At 47.9% G+C, this 15,055-nt stretch overlaps 1 protein-coding gene and 1 long non-coding RNA gene across 4 annotated transcripts; one reads left to right on the top strand and one right to left on the bottom strand.

Moving 5' to 3' along the window:
* Window positions 1-9,820: 9,820 nt before the first annotated feature.
* On the bottom strand, window positions 9,821-11,771 carry LOC127926423 (4-hydroxyphenylpyruvate dioxygenase-like). 2 transcript variants are annotated; one of them, XR_008124137.1, is made up of 2 exons: window positions 11,733-11,771; window positions 9,821-10,125 (listed from the first exon to the last, which is right to left on the bottom strand). XR_008124137.1 is itself a non-coding variant. In XM_052511836.1 (2 exons), exons 1-2 carry the CDS (start codon window positions 11,744-11,746, stop codon window positions 9,933-9,935), a joined length of 411 nt encoding a protein of 136 aa, XP_052367796.1. In that variant the 5' UTR covers window positions 11,747-11,762; the 3' UTR covers window positions 9,821-9,932. The 2 variants fall into 2 exon arrangements, 1 of the variants encoding a protein (XP_052367796.1); XM_052511836.1 differs by having other exon boundaries at window positions 9,821-10,329; window positions 11,733-11,762.
* LOC127926424 (uncharacterized) lies at window positions 10,271-11,158 on the top strand. 2 transcript variants are annotated; one of them, XR_008124138.1, is made up of 4 exons: window positions 10,328-10,417; window positions 10,469-10,560; window positions 10,663-10,810; window positions 11,078-11,158. It is a non-coding gene; the product is annotated as an uncharacterized LOC127926424 (long non-coding RNA). The 2 variants fall into 2 exon arrangements; XR_008124139.1 differs by lacking the exon at window positions 10,469-10,560 and having other exon boundaries at window positions 10,271-10,417; window positions 10,612-10,810.
* Window positions 11,772-15,055: the final 3,284 nt, after the last annotated feature.

The following is a 15,055-nucleotide window of genomic DNA, read 5'->3' as shown; positions in this document are numbered from 1 at the left end:
TCAGAGACATCAGTATCTGCCAGGTCTGTCCATTCAGAGTGCCAGGTCTCTCTGTCCATTCAGAGACATCAGTATCTAGCCTGTCTGTCAGAGTGTCAGGTCTCTCTCCATTCAGAGACATCAGTATCTGCCTCTGTCAGAGTGCCAGGTCTCTCTCCATTCAGAGACATCAGTATCTGTCTGTCAGAGTGCCAGGTCTCTCTCCATTCAGAGACATCAGTATCTAGCCTGTCTGTCAGAGTGCCAGGTCTCTCTCCATTCAGAGACATCAGTATCTGTCTGTCAGAGTGCCAGGTCTCTGTCCATTCAGAGACATCACTATCTGTCTGTCAGAGTGCCAGGTCTCTCTCCATTCAGAGACATCAGTATCTGTCTGTCAGAGTGCCAGGTCTCTGTCCATTCAGAGACATCAGTATCTGTCTGTCAGAGTGCCAGGTCTCTCTGTCCATTCAGAGACATCAGTATCTGTCTGTCAGAGTGCCAGGTCTCTCTCCATTCAGAGACATCAGTATCTAGCCTGCCTGTCTGTCAGAGTGCCAGGTCTCTGTCCATTCAGAGACATCAGTATCTGTCTGTCAGAGTGCCAGGTCTCTCTCCATTCAGAGACATCAGTATCTGTCTGTCAGAGTCATTCAGCATCAGTGTCTGTCAGAGTGCCAGGTCTCTCTCCATTCAGAGTCTCTCTCCATTCAGAGACATCAGTGTCTGTCTGTCAGAGTGCCAGGTCTCTCTCCATTCAGAGACATCAGTATCTAGCCTGTTTGTCAGAGTGCCAGGTCTCTCTCCATTCAGAGACATCAGTATCTAGTCTGTCAGAGTGTCTGTCAGAGTGCCAGGTCTCTCTCCATTCAGAGACATCAGTATCTGTCTGTCAGAGTGCCAGGTCTCTCTCCATTCAGAGACATCAGTATCTGTCTGTCAGAGTGCCAGGTCTCTCTCCATTCAGAGACATCAGTATCTCTCTCCATTCAGAGACATCAGTATCTGTCTGTCAGAGTGCCAGGTCTCTCTGTCCATTCAGAGACCTCAGTGTCAAACCCATCTGTCAGTGCCATCATCATGCTAGTCTCCATGTGCTGGCTCCATACATGTTTCATTTAAAATGACTTAAATGTAATGTTTCTGGGAACAAATAGTATCTGTTTTTTAAAACCAATGGCAGTTAGTAGAGGTAATATCTGAAACACAAACATGTTGAAGTTTGAAAAATCAGACTAAACCTACCAGGTCCTAATTCTGTTCTCATTCAGTTGGTTGAGAAGGCATAAGGATTGGAGGTGAGGTCTTTGCCAGAGCCCCATTGATGGACATTGGCAGAGTAGACCAGCTCTTGGCCCATTCATCAAAGATACTGGTTGGTCACACCCATGACATTATTAGTAGTGGTTATCTGGCAGAGAACCAACAGGCTCACCTTTCACTGTCCATTTAATGTCATTATCAGTAGGGGTTAATGTCATCAGTAGTGGTTAATGTCTGTCAGAGTAGTGGTTAATGTCATTATCCATTGGTTAATGTCAGGTTAATGTCATCAGTAAGTAATGGTCCTAGCTCCAGAACCCCATGCAGGAAGTAATGGTCCTAGCTCCAGAACCATGGAGGAAGTAATGGTCAGCTCCAGAACCCCATGCAGGAAGTAAAGGTCTGCTCAGAACCCCATGCAGGAAGTAAAGGTCCTAGCTCCAGAACCCCATGCAGGAAGTAATGGTCCTAGCTCCAGAACCCCATGCAGGAAGTAATGGTCCTAGCTCCAGAACCCCATGCAGGAAGTAATGGTCTATCTCCAGAACCCCATGCAGGAAGTAATGGTCCTAGCTCCAGAACCTCATGCAGGAAGTAATGGTCTAGCTCCAGAACCCCATGCAGGAAGTAATGGTCCTATTCAGAACCCCAGGCAGGAAGTAATGGTCAGTTCCATCAGGAAGTAAAGGTCCTAGCTCTGAACCTCAGCAGTGGTCCTAGTTCCAGAACCCCAGGCAGGAAGTAATCCTAGTTCAGAACCCGATCAGGAAGTAAAGGTCCTAGCTCTGTGCAGGAAGTAAAGGTCCTAGTTCCAGAACCCCAGGCAGGAAGTAATGGTCCTATTCAGAACATGCAGGAAGTAAAGGTCTAGCTCCAGAACCCCATGGAGGAAGTAATGGTCAGCTCCAGAACCCCATGCAGGACAGGAAGTAATGGTCCTATCTCCAGAACCCCATGCAGGACAGGAAGTATCTGGTCCTAGCTCCAGAACCCCTCCATTCAGAGAACCCCATCAGGACAGGAAGTAATGGTCTAGCTCCAGAACCCCATGCTGTCAGCTCCAGAACCTGCCAGGAGGTAATGTTCCTAGCTCCAGAACCCCATCAGGAAGTATGGTCCTAGCTCCAGAACCTCATGTAGGAGGTAATGGTCCTAGCTCCAGAACCCAAGCAGGAAGTAATGGTCTAGCTCCATTCAGGAGGTAATGGTCCTAGCTCCAGAACCCCAGGCATGAAGTAATGGTCTAGCTCCAGAACCCCATGTCAGGTAATGGTCCTAGCTCAGAACCCCATGCAGGAAGTCCTAGCTCCCCCAGGCATGAAGTTCCTAGCTCCAGAACCCCATGCAGGAAGTAATGGTCCTAGCTCCAGAACCCCAAGCAGGAAGTAATGGTCTAGCTCCAGAACCCCATGCAGGAAGTAATGGTCCTAGCTCCAGAACCTCCATTCAGGTCCTAGCTCCAGAACCCCATGCAGGAAGTAATGGTCCTGCTCAGAACCCCATGGAGGAAGTGGTCCTCCAGAACCCCATGCAGGAAGTAATGGTCCTGCTCCAGAACCCCATGCAGGAAGTAATGGTCCTAGCTCAGTATGCAGGAAGTAATGATCCTAGCTCCAGAACCCCATGCAGGAATTAATGGTCCTAGCTCCAGAACCCCATGCAGGAAGTAATGGTCCTAGCTCAGATCCTAGCTCCAGAACCCCATGCAGGAAATAAAGGTCCTAGCTCCAGAACCCCATGCAGGAAGTAATGGGCCAGCTCCAGAACACCATGCAGGAAGTAAAGGTCCTAGCTCCAGAACCCCATGCAGGAAGAAAGGTCCTAGCTCAGTATCTCAGTCAGACCCCATGCAGGAAGTAAAGGTCCTATCTCCAGAACCCCATGCAGGAAGTAATGGTCCTAGCTCCAGAACCCCATGCAGGAAGTAAAGGTCCTAGCTCCAGAACCCCATGCAGGAAGTAATGGTCCTATCTCCAGAACCCCATAATGGTCCTGTCAGAACCCCATCTGGTCCTATCTCCAGAACCCCAAGCAGGAAGTAAAGGTCATGCTCCAGAACCCCAAGCAGGAAGTAATGGTCTAGCTCCATAACCCCATGCAGGAAGTAAATGTCCTTTAAACCCCATGCAGGAAGTAAAGGTAAAGCTCCAGAACCCCAATGGAAGTAAAGGTCCTTCCAGGACCCCATGCAGGAACAAATAGCTGACTGCAGGAAGTTTTAAAACCAAGGAAGTAATGGTCCTAGCTCCAGAACCCCATGCAGGTAAGTAAAGGTCCTAACTCCAGAACCCCATGCAGGAAGTAAAGGTCCTAGCTCCAGAACCCCATGCAGGAAGTAAAGGTCCTATCCCCAGAACCCCAAATCAGACTAAACCTAGCTCCAGGACCCCATGCAGGAAGTTCCTATCTCCAGAACCCCATGCAGAAGTAAAGGTCCTCTCCAGAACCCATCGGAAGTAAAGGTCCTAGCTCCAGAACCCCATGGGAAGTAATGGCCTATCTCCAGAACCCCATGCAGGAAGTAAAGGTCCTGAGATGAGGTAATGGTCCTATCTCCAGAACCCCAAGCAGGAAGTAATGGTCCATTGAACCCCATGGGAAGTAAAGGTCATTGAACCCCAAGCAGGAAGTAAAGGTCCTAGCTCCAGAACCCCAAGCAGGAAGTAATGGTCCTAGCTCCAGGCCCCATTCATCAAATGTCCTAGCTCCAGAACCCCATGCAGGAAGTAAAGGTCCTAGCTCCAGAACCCCATGCAGGAAGTAAAGGTCCTAGCTCCAGAACCCCATGCAGGAAGTAAAGGTCCTAGCTCCAGAACCCCATGCAGGAAGTAAAGGTCCTAGCTGGAACCCCATGCAGGAAGTAAAGGTCCTAGCTCCAGGACCCCATGCAGGAAGTAATGGTCCTTTCACCCCATGCAGGAAGTAATCAGTAGAACCCCATGCAGTTAATGGTCCTAGCTATGCAGTAAGTAAAGGTCCTAACTCCAGAACCCCATGCAGGAAGTAAAGGTCATAGCTCCAGAACCCCATGCAGGAAGTAAAGGTTAATGCTCCAGAACCCCAAGCAGGAAGTAAAGGTCCTAGCTCCAGGACCCCATGCAGGAAGTAAAGGTCCTATCTCCAGAACCCCATGCAGGAAGTAAAGGTCCTAGCTCCAGAACCCCATGCAGGAAGTAAAGGTCCTAGCTCCAGAACCCCATGCAGGAAGTAATGGTCCTAGCTCCAGAACCCCATGCAGGAAGTAAAGGTCCTAGCTCCAGAACCCCATGCAGGAAGTAATGGTCCTATCTCCAGAACCCCATGCAGGAAGTAATGGTCCTATCTCCAGAACCCCATGCAGGAAGTAATGGTCCTAGCTCAGAACCCCATGCAGGACAGGAAAATGGTCCTAGCTCCAGAACCCCATGCAGGAAGTAATGGTCCTAGCTCCAGAACCCCATGCAGGAAGTAATGGTCCTAGCTCCAGAACCCCATGCAGGAAGTAATGGTCCTAGCTCCAGAACCCCATGCAGGAAGTAAAGGTCCTAGCTCCAGAACCCCAGGCATGTGTGCAGCCAGGAGACTGTATGCAGGAAGTAAAGGTCCTAGCTCCAGAACCCCATGCAGGAAGTAAAGGTCCTAGCTCCAGAACCCCATGCAGGAAGTAATGGTCCTAGCTCCAGAACCCCATGCAGGAAGTAATGGTCCTAGCTCCAGAACCCCATGCAGGAAGTAATGATCCTAGCTCCAGAACCCCATGCAGGAATAATGGTCCTAGCTCCAGAACCCCATGCAGGAAGTAATGATCCTAGTTCCAGAACCCCATGCAGGAAATAAAGGTCCTAAGAACCCCATGCAGGAAGTAATGGGCCTAGCTCCAGAACCCCATGCAGGAAGTAAAGGTCCTAGCTCCAGAACCCCATGCAGGAAGTAATGGTCCTAGCTTCAGAACCCCATGCAGGAAGTAAAGGTCCTATCTCCAGAACCCCATGCAGGAAGTAATGGTCCTAGCTCCAGAACCCCATGCAGGAAGTAAAGGTCCTATCTCCAGAACCCCAAGCAGGAAGTAATGGTCCTAGCTCCAGAACCCCATGCAGGAAGTAAAGGTAATAAGCAGGAAGTCCTAGCTCCAGAACCCCAAGCAGGAAGTAATGGTCCTATCTCCAGAACCCCATGCAGGAAGTAAAGGTCCTAGCTCCAGAACCCCATGCAGGAAGTAAAGGTCCTAGCTCCAGAACCCCATGCAGGAAGTAATGGTCCTATCTCCAGAACCCCATGCAGGAAGTAATGGTCCTAGCTCCAGAACCCCATGCAGGAAGTAATGGTCCTATCTCCAGAACCCCATGCAGGAAGTAATGGTCCTATCTCAGAACCCCATGCAGGAATTAATGGTCCTAGCTCCAGAACCCCATGCAGGACAGGAAGTAATGGTCCTAGCTCCAGAACCCCATGCAGGAAGTAATGGTCCTAGCTCCAGAACCCCATGCAGGAAGTAATGGTCCTAGCTCCAGAACCCCATGCAGGAAGTAATGGTCCTAGCTCCAGAACCCCATGCAGGAAGTAAAGGTCCTAGCTCCAGAACCCCAGGCACAGCCAGGAGACATGCAGGAAGTAAAGGTCCTAGCTCCAGAACCCCATGCAGGAAGTAAAGGTTCTAGCTCCAGAACCCCATGCAGGAAGTAATGGTCCTAGCTCCAGAACCCCATGCAGGAAGTAAAGGTCCTAGCTCCAGAACCCCATGAACCCAGGAGACATGCAGGGGATGTGTGCAGCCAGGAGACTGTATGCATGCCATCTGGGTTTCTAATTAAAATGATCATTAATTGAAACATACATACAGTAGCCTGTTTTTGATCTAAAAGCTCTCAAAAAAGACAACACACCTCTCATCAATAAAACAAAAGCAAAAAATATATATAAAAATAAATTCATACATTTCTACACAATTTATTTCATGGTCCTTCAAGCCATTTCATGTCTGTCTTTGCTTGTAAACAAACATTTTATTACACTGTAAGTAATTGGCGATCCTAGTTACGAACTTTGAAATGCACAAACTGTCACTAATGTTCACTACCGTAGCCGGGTGTAGAGGTGCTAACTGAGGATGGTGAGTTGCAGTTAGTCATCTACCAATAAAGGGCCCTTTCCCGTAGTAGACCATCAATGCTAAGTATAATCTCTTTTATTACCAATCGAGACAAGACAACATTTACGTGAAAAGGAAAACAGGGACACCTACTGACAGAGTTGCAGAACTACATCCATATCACTTCTGTTGAGCAACTCTTTTTGCTGAGTGGAATCACCAATTAGTAGTTTTGACGATTGATCAAACGGGAAATGTTGTCATGGAAACAGTTGACCAAATCCAAGCAGGTGATTATTTTATTATTTAACCTTTATTTCACTAAGCAAGTCAGTTAAGAAACAAATGTGCAAATTTACAATGAGGACTTACCTCGGCCAAACCCGAACAGCACTGAGTTTGGCCGGGACTCCCAATCACAGCCGTGTGTGATTCAGCCTGGATTCGAACCAGGGACTGTAGTGACGCCTCTTGCACTGAGATGCAGTGTCTTAGACCGCTGCGCCACTCGGGAGCCCAGTTCAACAGAGGTGTCTTCCCAAATGGCACCCTATTCCCTACATAGTGCACTACTTTTCACCAGAGCCCTATGAGCCCTGGTCAAAAGTAGTGCACTACATAGGGAATACAGGGTGACCTTTGGAAACTAATATGAGACCAGAAAAACATGAAAGGACCATCTGGTCGCCATAGACTCCCAGTTATTGACACAACTACCTGTCAGACATTTAGTTCATCCACAGCTCATAGCAGAGAGATGAGATCATTCAACCTTAACGCTCCTCCAGGATAATGGGGGGGCAAAGGACCCCAGGACATAGGAGTCCATCTGGGATTGGGCCTTGTCTTTGGCTCTGGGAGCCCATGACTCAGGAGTAGAGGTGGAGGCCATTTTGGGGGATGGGTCAGCGTGTCAACGGGAGGGGGGGGGGGGGTTCTGGAGCAATGCCCATCAATGTTGTTGGTTGTGTAAAACAAAGTGTACAGAAGATGTGTAGTGTCTATGCTTGACAGTAATATTCAGTGTGTTGTCCAGAAGTGTAGTGTCTATGCTTGACAGTAATATTCAGTGTGTTGTCCAGAAGTGTAGTGTCCCAGTAATATTCAGTGTGTTGTAGAATGTAGTGTCTATGCCAGTCCTATTCAGTGTGTTGTCGTAATATTCAGTGTCCAGTGTGCTGGATATAATATTCAGTGTGTTGTCCAGAAGTGTAGTGTCTATGCTTGATAGTAATAGTCAGTGTGTTGTACAGTGTAGTGTCTATCCCAAATATTCAGTGTGTGGTAGAAGTGTAGTGTCTATGCTTGATAGTAATAGTCAGTGTGTTGTCCAGAAGTGTAGCCTATGCTTGAAGTAATATTCAGTGTGTTGTACAGAAGTGTAGTTCTATGCTTGATAGTAATAGTCCTTCCTATGCTTGATAGTAATATTCAGTGTGTTGTACAGAAGTGTTGTCTATGCTTGACAGTAATATTCAGTGTGTTGTCCAGAAGTGTAGTGTCCCTGCCAGTAATATCAGTGTGATGTCCAGAAGTGAGTGTCCCAGAATGTCCAGAGTGTTGTCCCAGTCCTCTTTAACGGCTGTCCGAAGTCTGGATACCGGAAGACGCTGTCATACACGTGTCCATCCCAAACATGCTCAATGGGTAACATGTCTGGTGAGCATGCAGGCCATGGAAGAACTACATTTTCGGTCCAGATCCTTCCTGTCCTTGTTGTGTCCTTTGTCTTCTCTGTACCGGTAGACTTCCTGTCCTTGTTGTGTCTCTGCCTTCTCTGTACCGGTAGACTTCCTGTCCTTGTTGTGTCTTTGTCTTCTCTGTACCGGTAGACTTCCTGTCCTTGTTGTGTATTTGTCTTCTCTGTACCGGTAGACTTCCTGTCCTTGTTGTGTCCCTGCCTTCTCTGTACCGGTAGACTTCCTGTCCTTGTTGTGTCCCTGCCTTCTCTGTACCGGTAGACTTCCTGTCCTTGTTGTGTATTTGTCTTCTCTATACCGGTAGACTTCCTGTCCTTGTTGTGTCTCTGCCTTCTCTGTACCGGTAGACTTCCTGTCCTTGTTGTGTCCCTGCCTTCTCTGTACCGGTAGACTTCCTGTCCTTGTTGTGTCTCTGCCTTCTCTGTACCGGTAGACTTCCTGTCATTGTTGTAAGACTTGTGAACATTGGAGAGCAAAATTACCTTTAGCTTCCTTCATGTAAAGACATAAAAATTGAATCCATGAGTTCATCGGACTCTGGGTAACTAGATAAAATGATAGTATCATTTTTTAAGTTAAAAGACTTTGCAGATATAGTTAATATTGACTAATTTGCCTTGTGACATGTCCCTGTTGTGTCTGCACTCTCAAATCAAATGTTATTTGTCACATGCGCCAAATACAACAGGTATTAGGTGTGCTTACCCAAGGATCAGTACCCTTTGGATTCCATTTTAGCCTGAAATGACCTAAATCTAAATGTAGCTCGGGACCTGAAGCAAGGGCAGTGCTTTTCCCTGCGGTTCATTTTCATGCCAGCCAGGTAGGCAATGCTCCTGTTATAAAGAGAAGCAATGTGCTTAATATTAGGAAAGTTGAGGAATAAATATAGTAGGCCTAGCCTATAGAAAGCTGATGGGATCCTCCTCTTTTTAGTAGAGGTTCACGCAATTGCATAGCCTATGAAAATTTTGCGAAACACAAACTTTAATGTTTGATTAGATTTTCCACAACATTTGCATTGATGTCAGAGAGATTAGAGACAGAATGCAGAGTACCACAGTTAGCAAGTTTGGTAGGCTACTAATGACCATCAGCTAAACGATCACTTTGAACTTGACCGCCGTTGTGGAGGTAATTTGGTCGCCCTATAACCCACCGGTTGGAAGTTCACTGAGGCATTGCAACGACAGCAGCGAAGAGGTGAAATGAGAATGGGAGCAGCAAACTAGCTGGTTTTCCACCACCAAAGACCTCCTTCAAGACGATTGGACAAGAGATCCTCATGAATCTGGTTGAGTGAACGCCAAGAGTGTGGAAAACTGTAAAAGCAAATAGAGGCTACTTTGAAGAATCTAAAATATCTTTACATGTGTTTAACACTTTTATTTGTTTACTACATGATTCCATATGTGTTATTTTATATAGTTCTGATGTCTTCACTATTATTCTACAACGTAGAAAATAGTAAAAAGAAAGAAAACTCAACTTCTGACCGGAACTGTTGCCTTGAGGTATAATATTCTGCCCACATGAATTCATTTATAAAGGCCATTAAAAATATTAGTCATACAGGGTTTAATGAAAAATCATTAAAACATACACATTTAATAAGAGACTCATGAACACAATCATTCAATGCTTCCCCGGTGAGCCACAGCTTCCCGGTGAGCCACAGCTGGTGAGCCACAGCTTCCCGGCGAGCCACAGCTTCCCGAGCCACAGCTTCCCCCTGGCGAGCCACAGCTTCCCCGGTGAGCCACAGCTTCCCGGTGAGCCACAGCTTCCCCGGCGAGCCACAGCTTCCCGGGAAACTCAGTGTATTTCAGCCTCACACAGACGAAAGAGTAGCGGAGGAAGGAGTTCGCTGCAGTGTTCGCTGTAAAATGTTAGGCGCTGTGGCAGTGCTTCGGGTTCTGGGGTTATGTTCTGGGAGTCGTGTTCTCTCCTTGTGCCTCAGTCTCTGCCCTCTCTGTGTCCATGTATGCCTGGACAGACCTCCACAGAGCTTTGATGTTCCCCTCTCCGAACCCTGACGCACCTCTCCTCTCGATTAGCTCCAGGAAGAAGGTGTCCTCTGAGAAGATGGGCTTGGTGAACACCTGGAGCAGGTATCTGTTTAGAGGGAATGAGAAGATGGGCTTGGTGAACGGCTGGAGCAGGTATCTGTTTAGAGGGAATGAGAAGATGGGCTGGGTGAACACCTGGAGCAGGTATCTGTTTAGAGGGAATGAGAAGATGGGCTGGGTGAACGCCTGGAGCAGGTATCTGTTTAGAGGGAATGAGAAGATGGGCTTGGTGAACACCTGGAGCAGGTATCTGTTTAGAGGGAATGAGAAGATGGGTGAACACCTGGAGCAGGTATCTGTTTAGAGGGAATGAGAAGATGGGTGAACACCTGGAGCAGGTATCTGTTTAGAGGGAATGAGAAGATGGACTTGGTGAACACCTGGAGCAGGTATCTGTTTAGAGGGAATGAGAAGATGGGTGAACACCTGGAGCAGGTATCTGTTTAGAGGGAATGAGAAGATGGGTGAACACCTGGAGCAGGTATCTGTTTAGAGGGAATGAGAAGATGGGCTTGGTGAACACCTGGAGCAGGTATCTGTTTAGAGGGAATGAGAAGATGGGCTTGGTGAACGCCTGGAGCAGGTATCTGTTTAGAGGGAATGAGAAGATGGGCTTGGTGAACGCCTGGAGCAGGTATCTGTTTAGAGGGAATGAGAAGATGGGCTGGGTGAACGCCTGGAGCAGGTATCTGTTTAGAGGGAATGAGAAGATGGGTGAACGCCTGGAGCAGGTATCTGGGGAATGAGAAGATGGGCTGGGTGAACGTCTGGAGCAGGTATCTGGGGAATGAGAAGATGGGCTGGGTGAACGCCTGGAGCAGATATCTGGGAATGAGAAGATGGGCTTGGTGAACGCCTGGAGCAGGTATCTGGGAAATGAGAAGATGGGCTTGGTGAACGCCTGGAGCAGGTATCTGGGAATGAGAAGATGGGCTGGGTGAACGCCTGGAGCAGGTATCTGGGAATGAGAAGATGGGCTTGGTGAACGCCTGGAGCAGGTATCTGTTTAGAGGGAATGAGAAGATGGGCTTGGTGAACGCCTGGAGCAGGTATCTGTTTAGAGGGAATGAGAAGATGGGCTGAACACCTGGAGCAGGTATCTGGGAATGAGAAGATGGGCTTGGTGAACGGCTGGAGCAGGTATCTGTTTAGAGGGAATGAGAAGATGGGCTGGGTGAACGTCTGGAGCAGGTATCTGTTCTGGGAATGAGAAGATGGACTGGGTGAACACCTGGAGCAGGTATCTGTTTAGAGGGAATGAGAAGATGGGCTTGGAAAACCTGGAGCAGGTATCTGGGTAGAGGGAATGAGAAGATGGGCTTGGGTGAACACCTGGAGCAGGTATCTGTTTGAGGGAATTAGAAATGGACATTTGAACGCCTGGAGCAGGTATCTGGGAATGAGAAGATGGGCTGGGTGAACGTCTGGACCAGGTATCTGGGACCTGAGAACTCTGGGCTGGGTACACTCTGACCTCTATCTGGGAATGAGAAGATGGGCCTCTACACTCTGACCTCTATCTGTGTTGTGATGAAGAGAGCAGTAGACATACTGCAGGTCTCATCAGAATGAAATAAAGGGCTATATTGAAAACCCTGGACAGTCTTTAAGGAACACTAGCATTTGATACCTACAGGCTAATGAATCTGGTACCTTTTCTTCTGCATGTCCGTAGTCTGACAGGAGGGGCAGTCTGGACCTGGCGCAGGTATCTGTGTAGGAGGAATGAGAAGATGGACAGCATCTGGGGGTCGTAACCTGCGTCCTCCATCTCTGTTTACCCACCTGCCACAGGACAAGACACAGGGGTCAACGCACAGTGGTAGTAGACGTTTAAGGAGCCTCAGTCAGTAAATGGACACTGGGTGTCTCCTGGAGCAGGTATCTGTTTAGAGGGAATGAGAAGACGCGGAAAACAACGGTGGAGAGGATATCCACCAACAACACCAACAGTTTTCAATCACGCTACAACTTCCTGCTTCCAGTAAACAACTTCCTGTCGTGTTCAATCACGCTTAGAAAACTTTATACTCTGCTTCCAGTAAACAACTTCCTGTCGTGTTCAATCACGCTACAACTTCCTGCTTCCAGTAAACAACTTCCTGTCGTGTTCAATCACGCTAGACAACTTCCTACTTCCAGTAAACAACTTCCTGTCGTGTTCAATCACGCTACAACTTCCTGCTTCCAGTAAACAACTTCCTGTCGTGTTCAATCACGCTACAACTTCCTGCTTCCAGTAAACAACTTCCTGTCGTGTTCAATCACGCTACAACTTCCTGCTTCAGTAAACAACTTCCTGTCGTGTTCAATCACGCTACAACTCCTGCTTCCAGTAAACAACTTCCTGTCGTGTTCAATCACGCTACAACTTCCTGCTTCCAGTAAACAACTTCCTGTCGTGTTCAATCACGCTACAACTTCCTGCTTCCAGTAAACAACTTCCTGTCGTGTTCAATCACGCTACAACTTCCTACTTCAGTAAACAACTTCCTGTCGTGAGACTTCAATCACGCTACAACTTCCTACTTCCAGTAAACAACTTCCTGTCGTGTTCAATCACGCTACAACTTCCTACTTCCAGTAAACAACTTCCTGTCGTGTTCAATCACGCTACAACTTCCTACTTCCAGTAAACAACTTCCTGTCGTGTTCAATCACGCTACAACTTCCTACTTCCAGTAAACAACTTCCTGTCGTGTTCAATCACGCTACAACTTCCTACTTCCAGTAAACAACTTCCTGTCGTGTTCAATCACGCTACAACTTCCTACTTCCAGTAAACAACTTCCTGTCGTGTTCAATCACGCTACAACTTCCTACTTCCAGTAAACAACTTCCTGTCGTGTTCAATCACGCTACAACTTCCTACTTCCAGTAAACAACTTCCTGTCGTGTTCAATCACGCTACAACTTCCTGCTTCCAGTAAACAACTTCCTGTCGTGTTCAATCACGCTACAACTTCCTACTTCCAGTAAACAACTTCCTGTCGTGTTCAATCACGCTACAACTTCCTGCTTCCAGTAAACAACTTCCTGTCGTGTTCAATCACGCTACAACTTCCTACTTCCAGTAAACAACTTCCTGTCGTGTTCAATCACGCTACAACTTCCTACTTCCAGTAAACAACTTCCTGTCGTGTTCAATCACGCTACAACTTCCTACTTCCAGTAAACAACTTCCTGTCGTGTTCAATCACGCTACAACTTCCTACTTCCAGTAAACAACTTCCTGTCGTGTTCAATCACGCTACAACTTCCTACTTCCAGAAAACAACTTCCTGTCGTGTTCAATCACGCTACAACTTCCTACTTCCAGAAAACAACTTCCTGTCGTGTTCAATCACGCTACAACTTCCTACTTCCAGTAAACAACTTCCTGTCGTGTTCAATCACGCTACAACTTCCTACTTCAAGAAAACAACTTCCTGTCGTGTTCAATCACGCTACAACTTCCTACTTCCAGTAAACAACTTCCTGTCGTGTTCAATCACGCTACAACTTCCTACTTCCAGTAAACAACTTCCTGTCGTGTTCAATCACGCTACAACTTCCTACTTCCAGTAAACAACTTCCTGTCGTGTTCAATCACGCTACAACTTCCTACTTCCAGTAAACAACTTCCTGTCGTGTTCAATCACGCTACAACTTCCTACTTCCAGTAAACAACTTCCTGTCGTGTTCAATCACGCTACAACTTCCTACTTCCAGTAAACAACTTCCTGTCGTGTTCAATCACGCTACAACTTCCTACTTCCAGTAAACAACTTCCTGTCGTGTTCAATCACGCTACAACTTCCTACTTCAAGAAAACAACTTCCTGTCGTGTTCAATCACGCTACAACTTCCTACTTCAGTAAACAACTTCCTGTCGTGTTCAAGCACGCTACAACTTCCTACTTCCAGTAAACAACTTCCTGTCGTGTTCAAGACGCTACAACTTCCTACTTCCAGTAAACAACTTCCTGTCATGTTCAAGCACGCTACAACTTCCTACTTCAAGAAAACAACTTCCTGTCGTGTTCAATCACGCTACAACTTCCTACTTCAAGAAAACAACTTCCTGTAGATGCATGTAGAGCTACAGAGGACTGTTTGGGTTCCTTTGAATGATCCATGTACCACAATGCATTGGGGCATCTCACAGACCTGTTTCATTCACAAGTTAGAGACGGACGGACACGAGTGAGAGACGGGCGGACATGCGTGAGAGAGACGGACGGACATGAGTGAGAGAGACGGACGGACATGCGTGAGAGAGACGGACGGACATGAGTGAGAGACAGACGGACATGCGTGAGAGAGACGGACGGACATGAGTGAGAGACGGACGGACGGACATGCGTGAGAGACGGACGGACATGCGTGAGAGACGGACGGACATGCGTGAGAGACGGACGGACATGCGTGAGAGACAGACGGACATGAGTGAGAGAGACGACGGACATGCGTGAGAGAGACGGACGGACATGAGTGAGAGACGGACGGACATGCGTGAGAGACGGACGGACATGAGTGAGAGACAGACGGACATGCGTGAGAGACGGACGGACATGAGTGAGAGAGACGGACGGACATGAGTGAGAGACGGACGGACGGACATGCGTGAGAGACGACGGACGGACATGCGTGAGAGACGGACGGACATGCGTGAGAGACGGACGGACGGACATGCGTGAGAGACGGACGGACGGACATGCGTGAGAGACGGACGGACGGACATGCGTGAGAGACGGACGGACGGACATGAGTGAGAGACGGACGGACATGCGTGAGAGACGGACGGACATGCGTGAGAGACGGACGGACATGCGTGAGAGACGGACGGACATGCGTGAGAGAGACGGACGGACATGCGTGAGAGAGACGGACGGACATGCGTGAGAGAGACGGACGGACATGCGTGAGAGAGACAGAGACGGACATGCGTGAGAGACAGACGGACATGCGTGAGAGAGACGGACGGACATGCGTGA

The sequence above is a fragment of the Oncorhynchus keta genome, unplaced genomic scaffold, assembly GCF_023373465.1.
Source record: "Oncorhynchus keta strain PuntledgeMale-10-30-2019 unplaced genomic scaffold, Oket_V2 Un_contig_7552_pilon_pilon, whole genome shotgun sequence".
NCBI classification, from domain to species: domain Eukaryota; kingdom Metazoa; phylum Chordata; class Actinopteri; order Salmoniformes; family Salmonidae; genus Oncorhynchus; species Oncorhynchus keta.
Note: the sequence above shows the minus strand (reverse complement) of the source record. Positions and strands in the feature narration are given on the sequence as shown.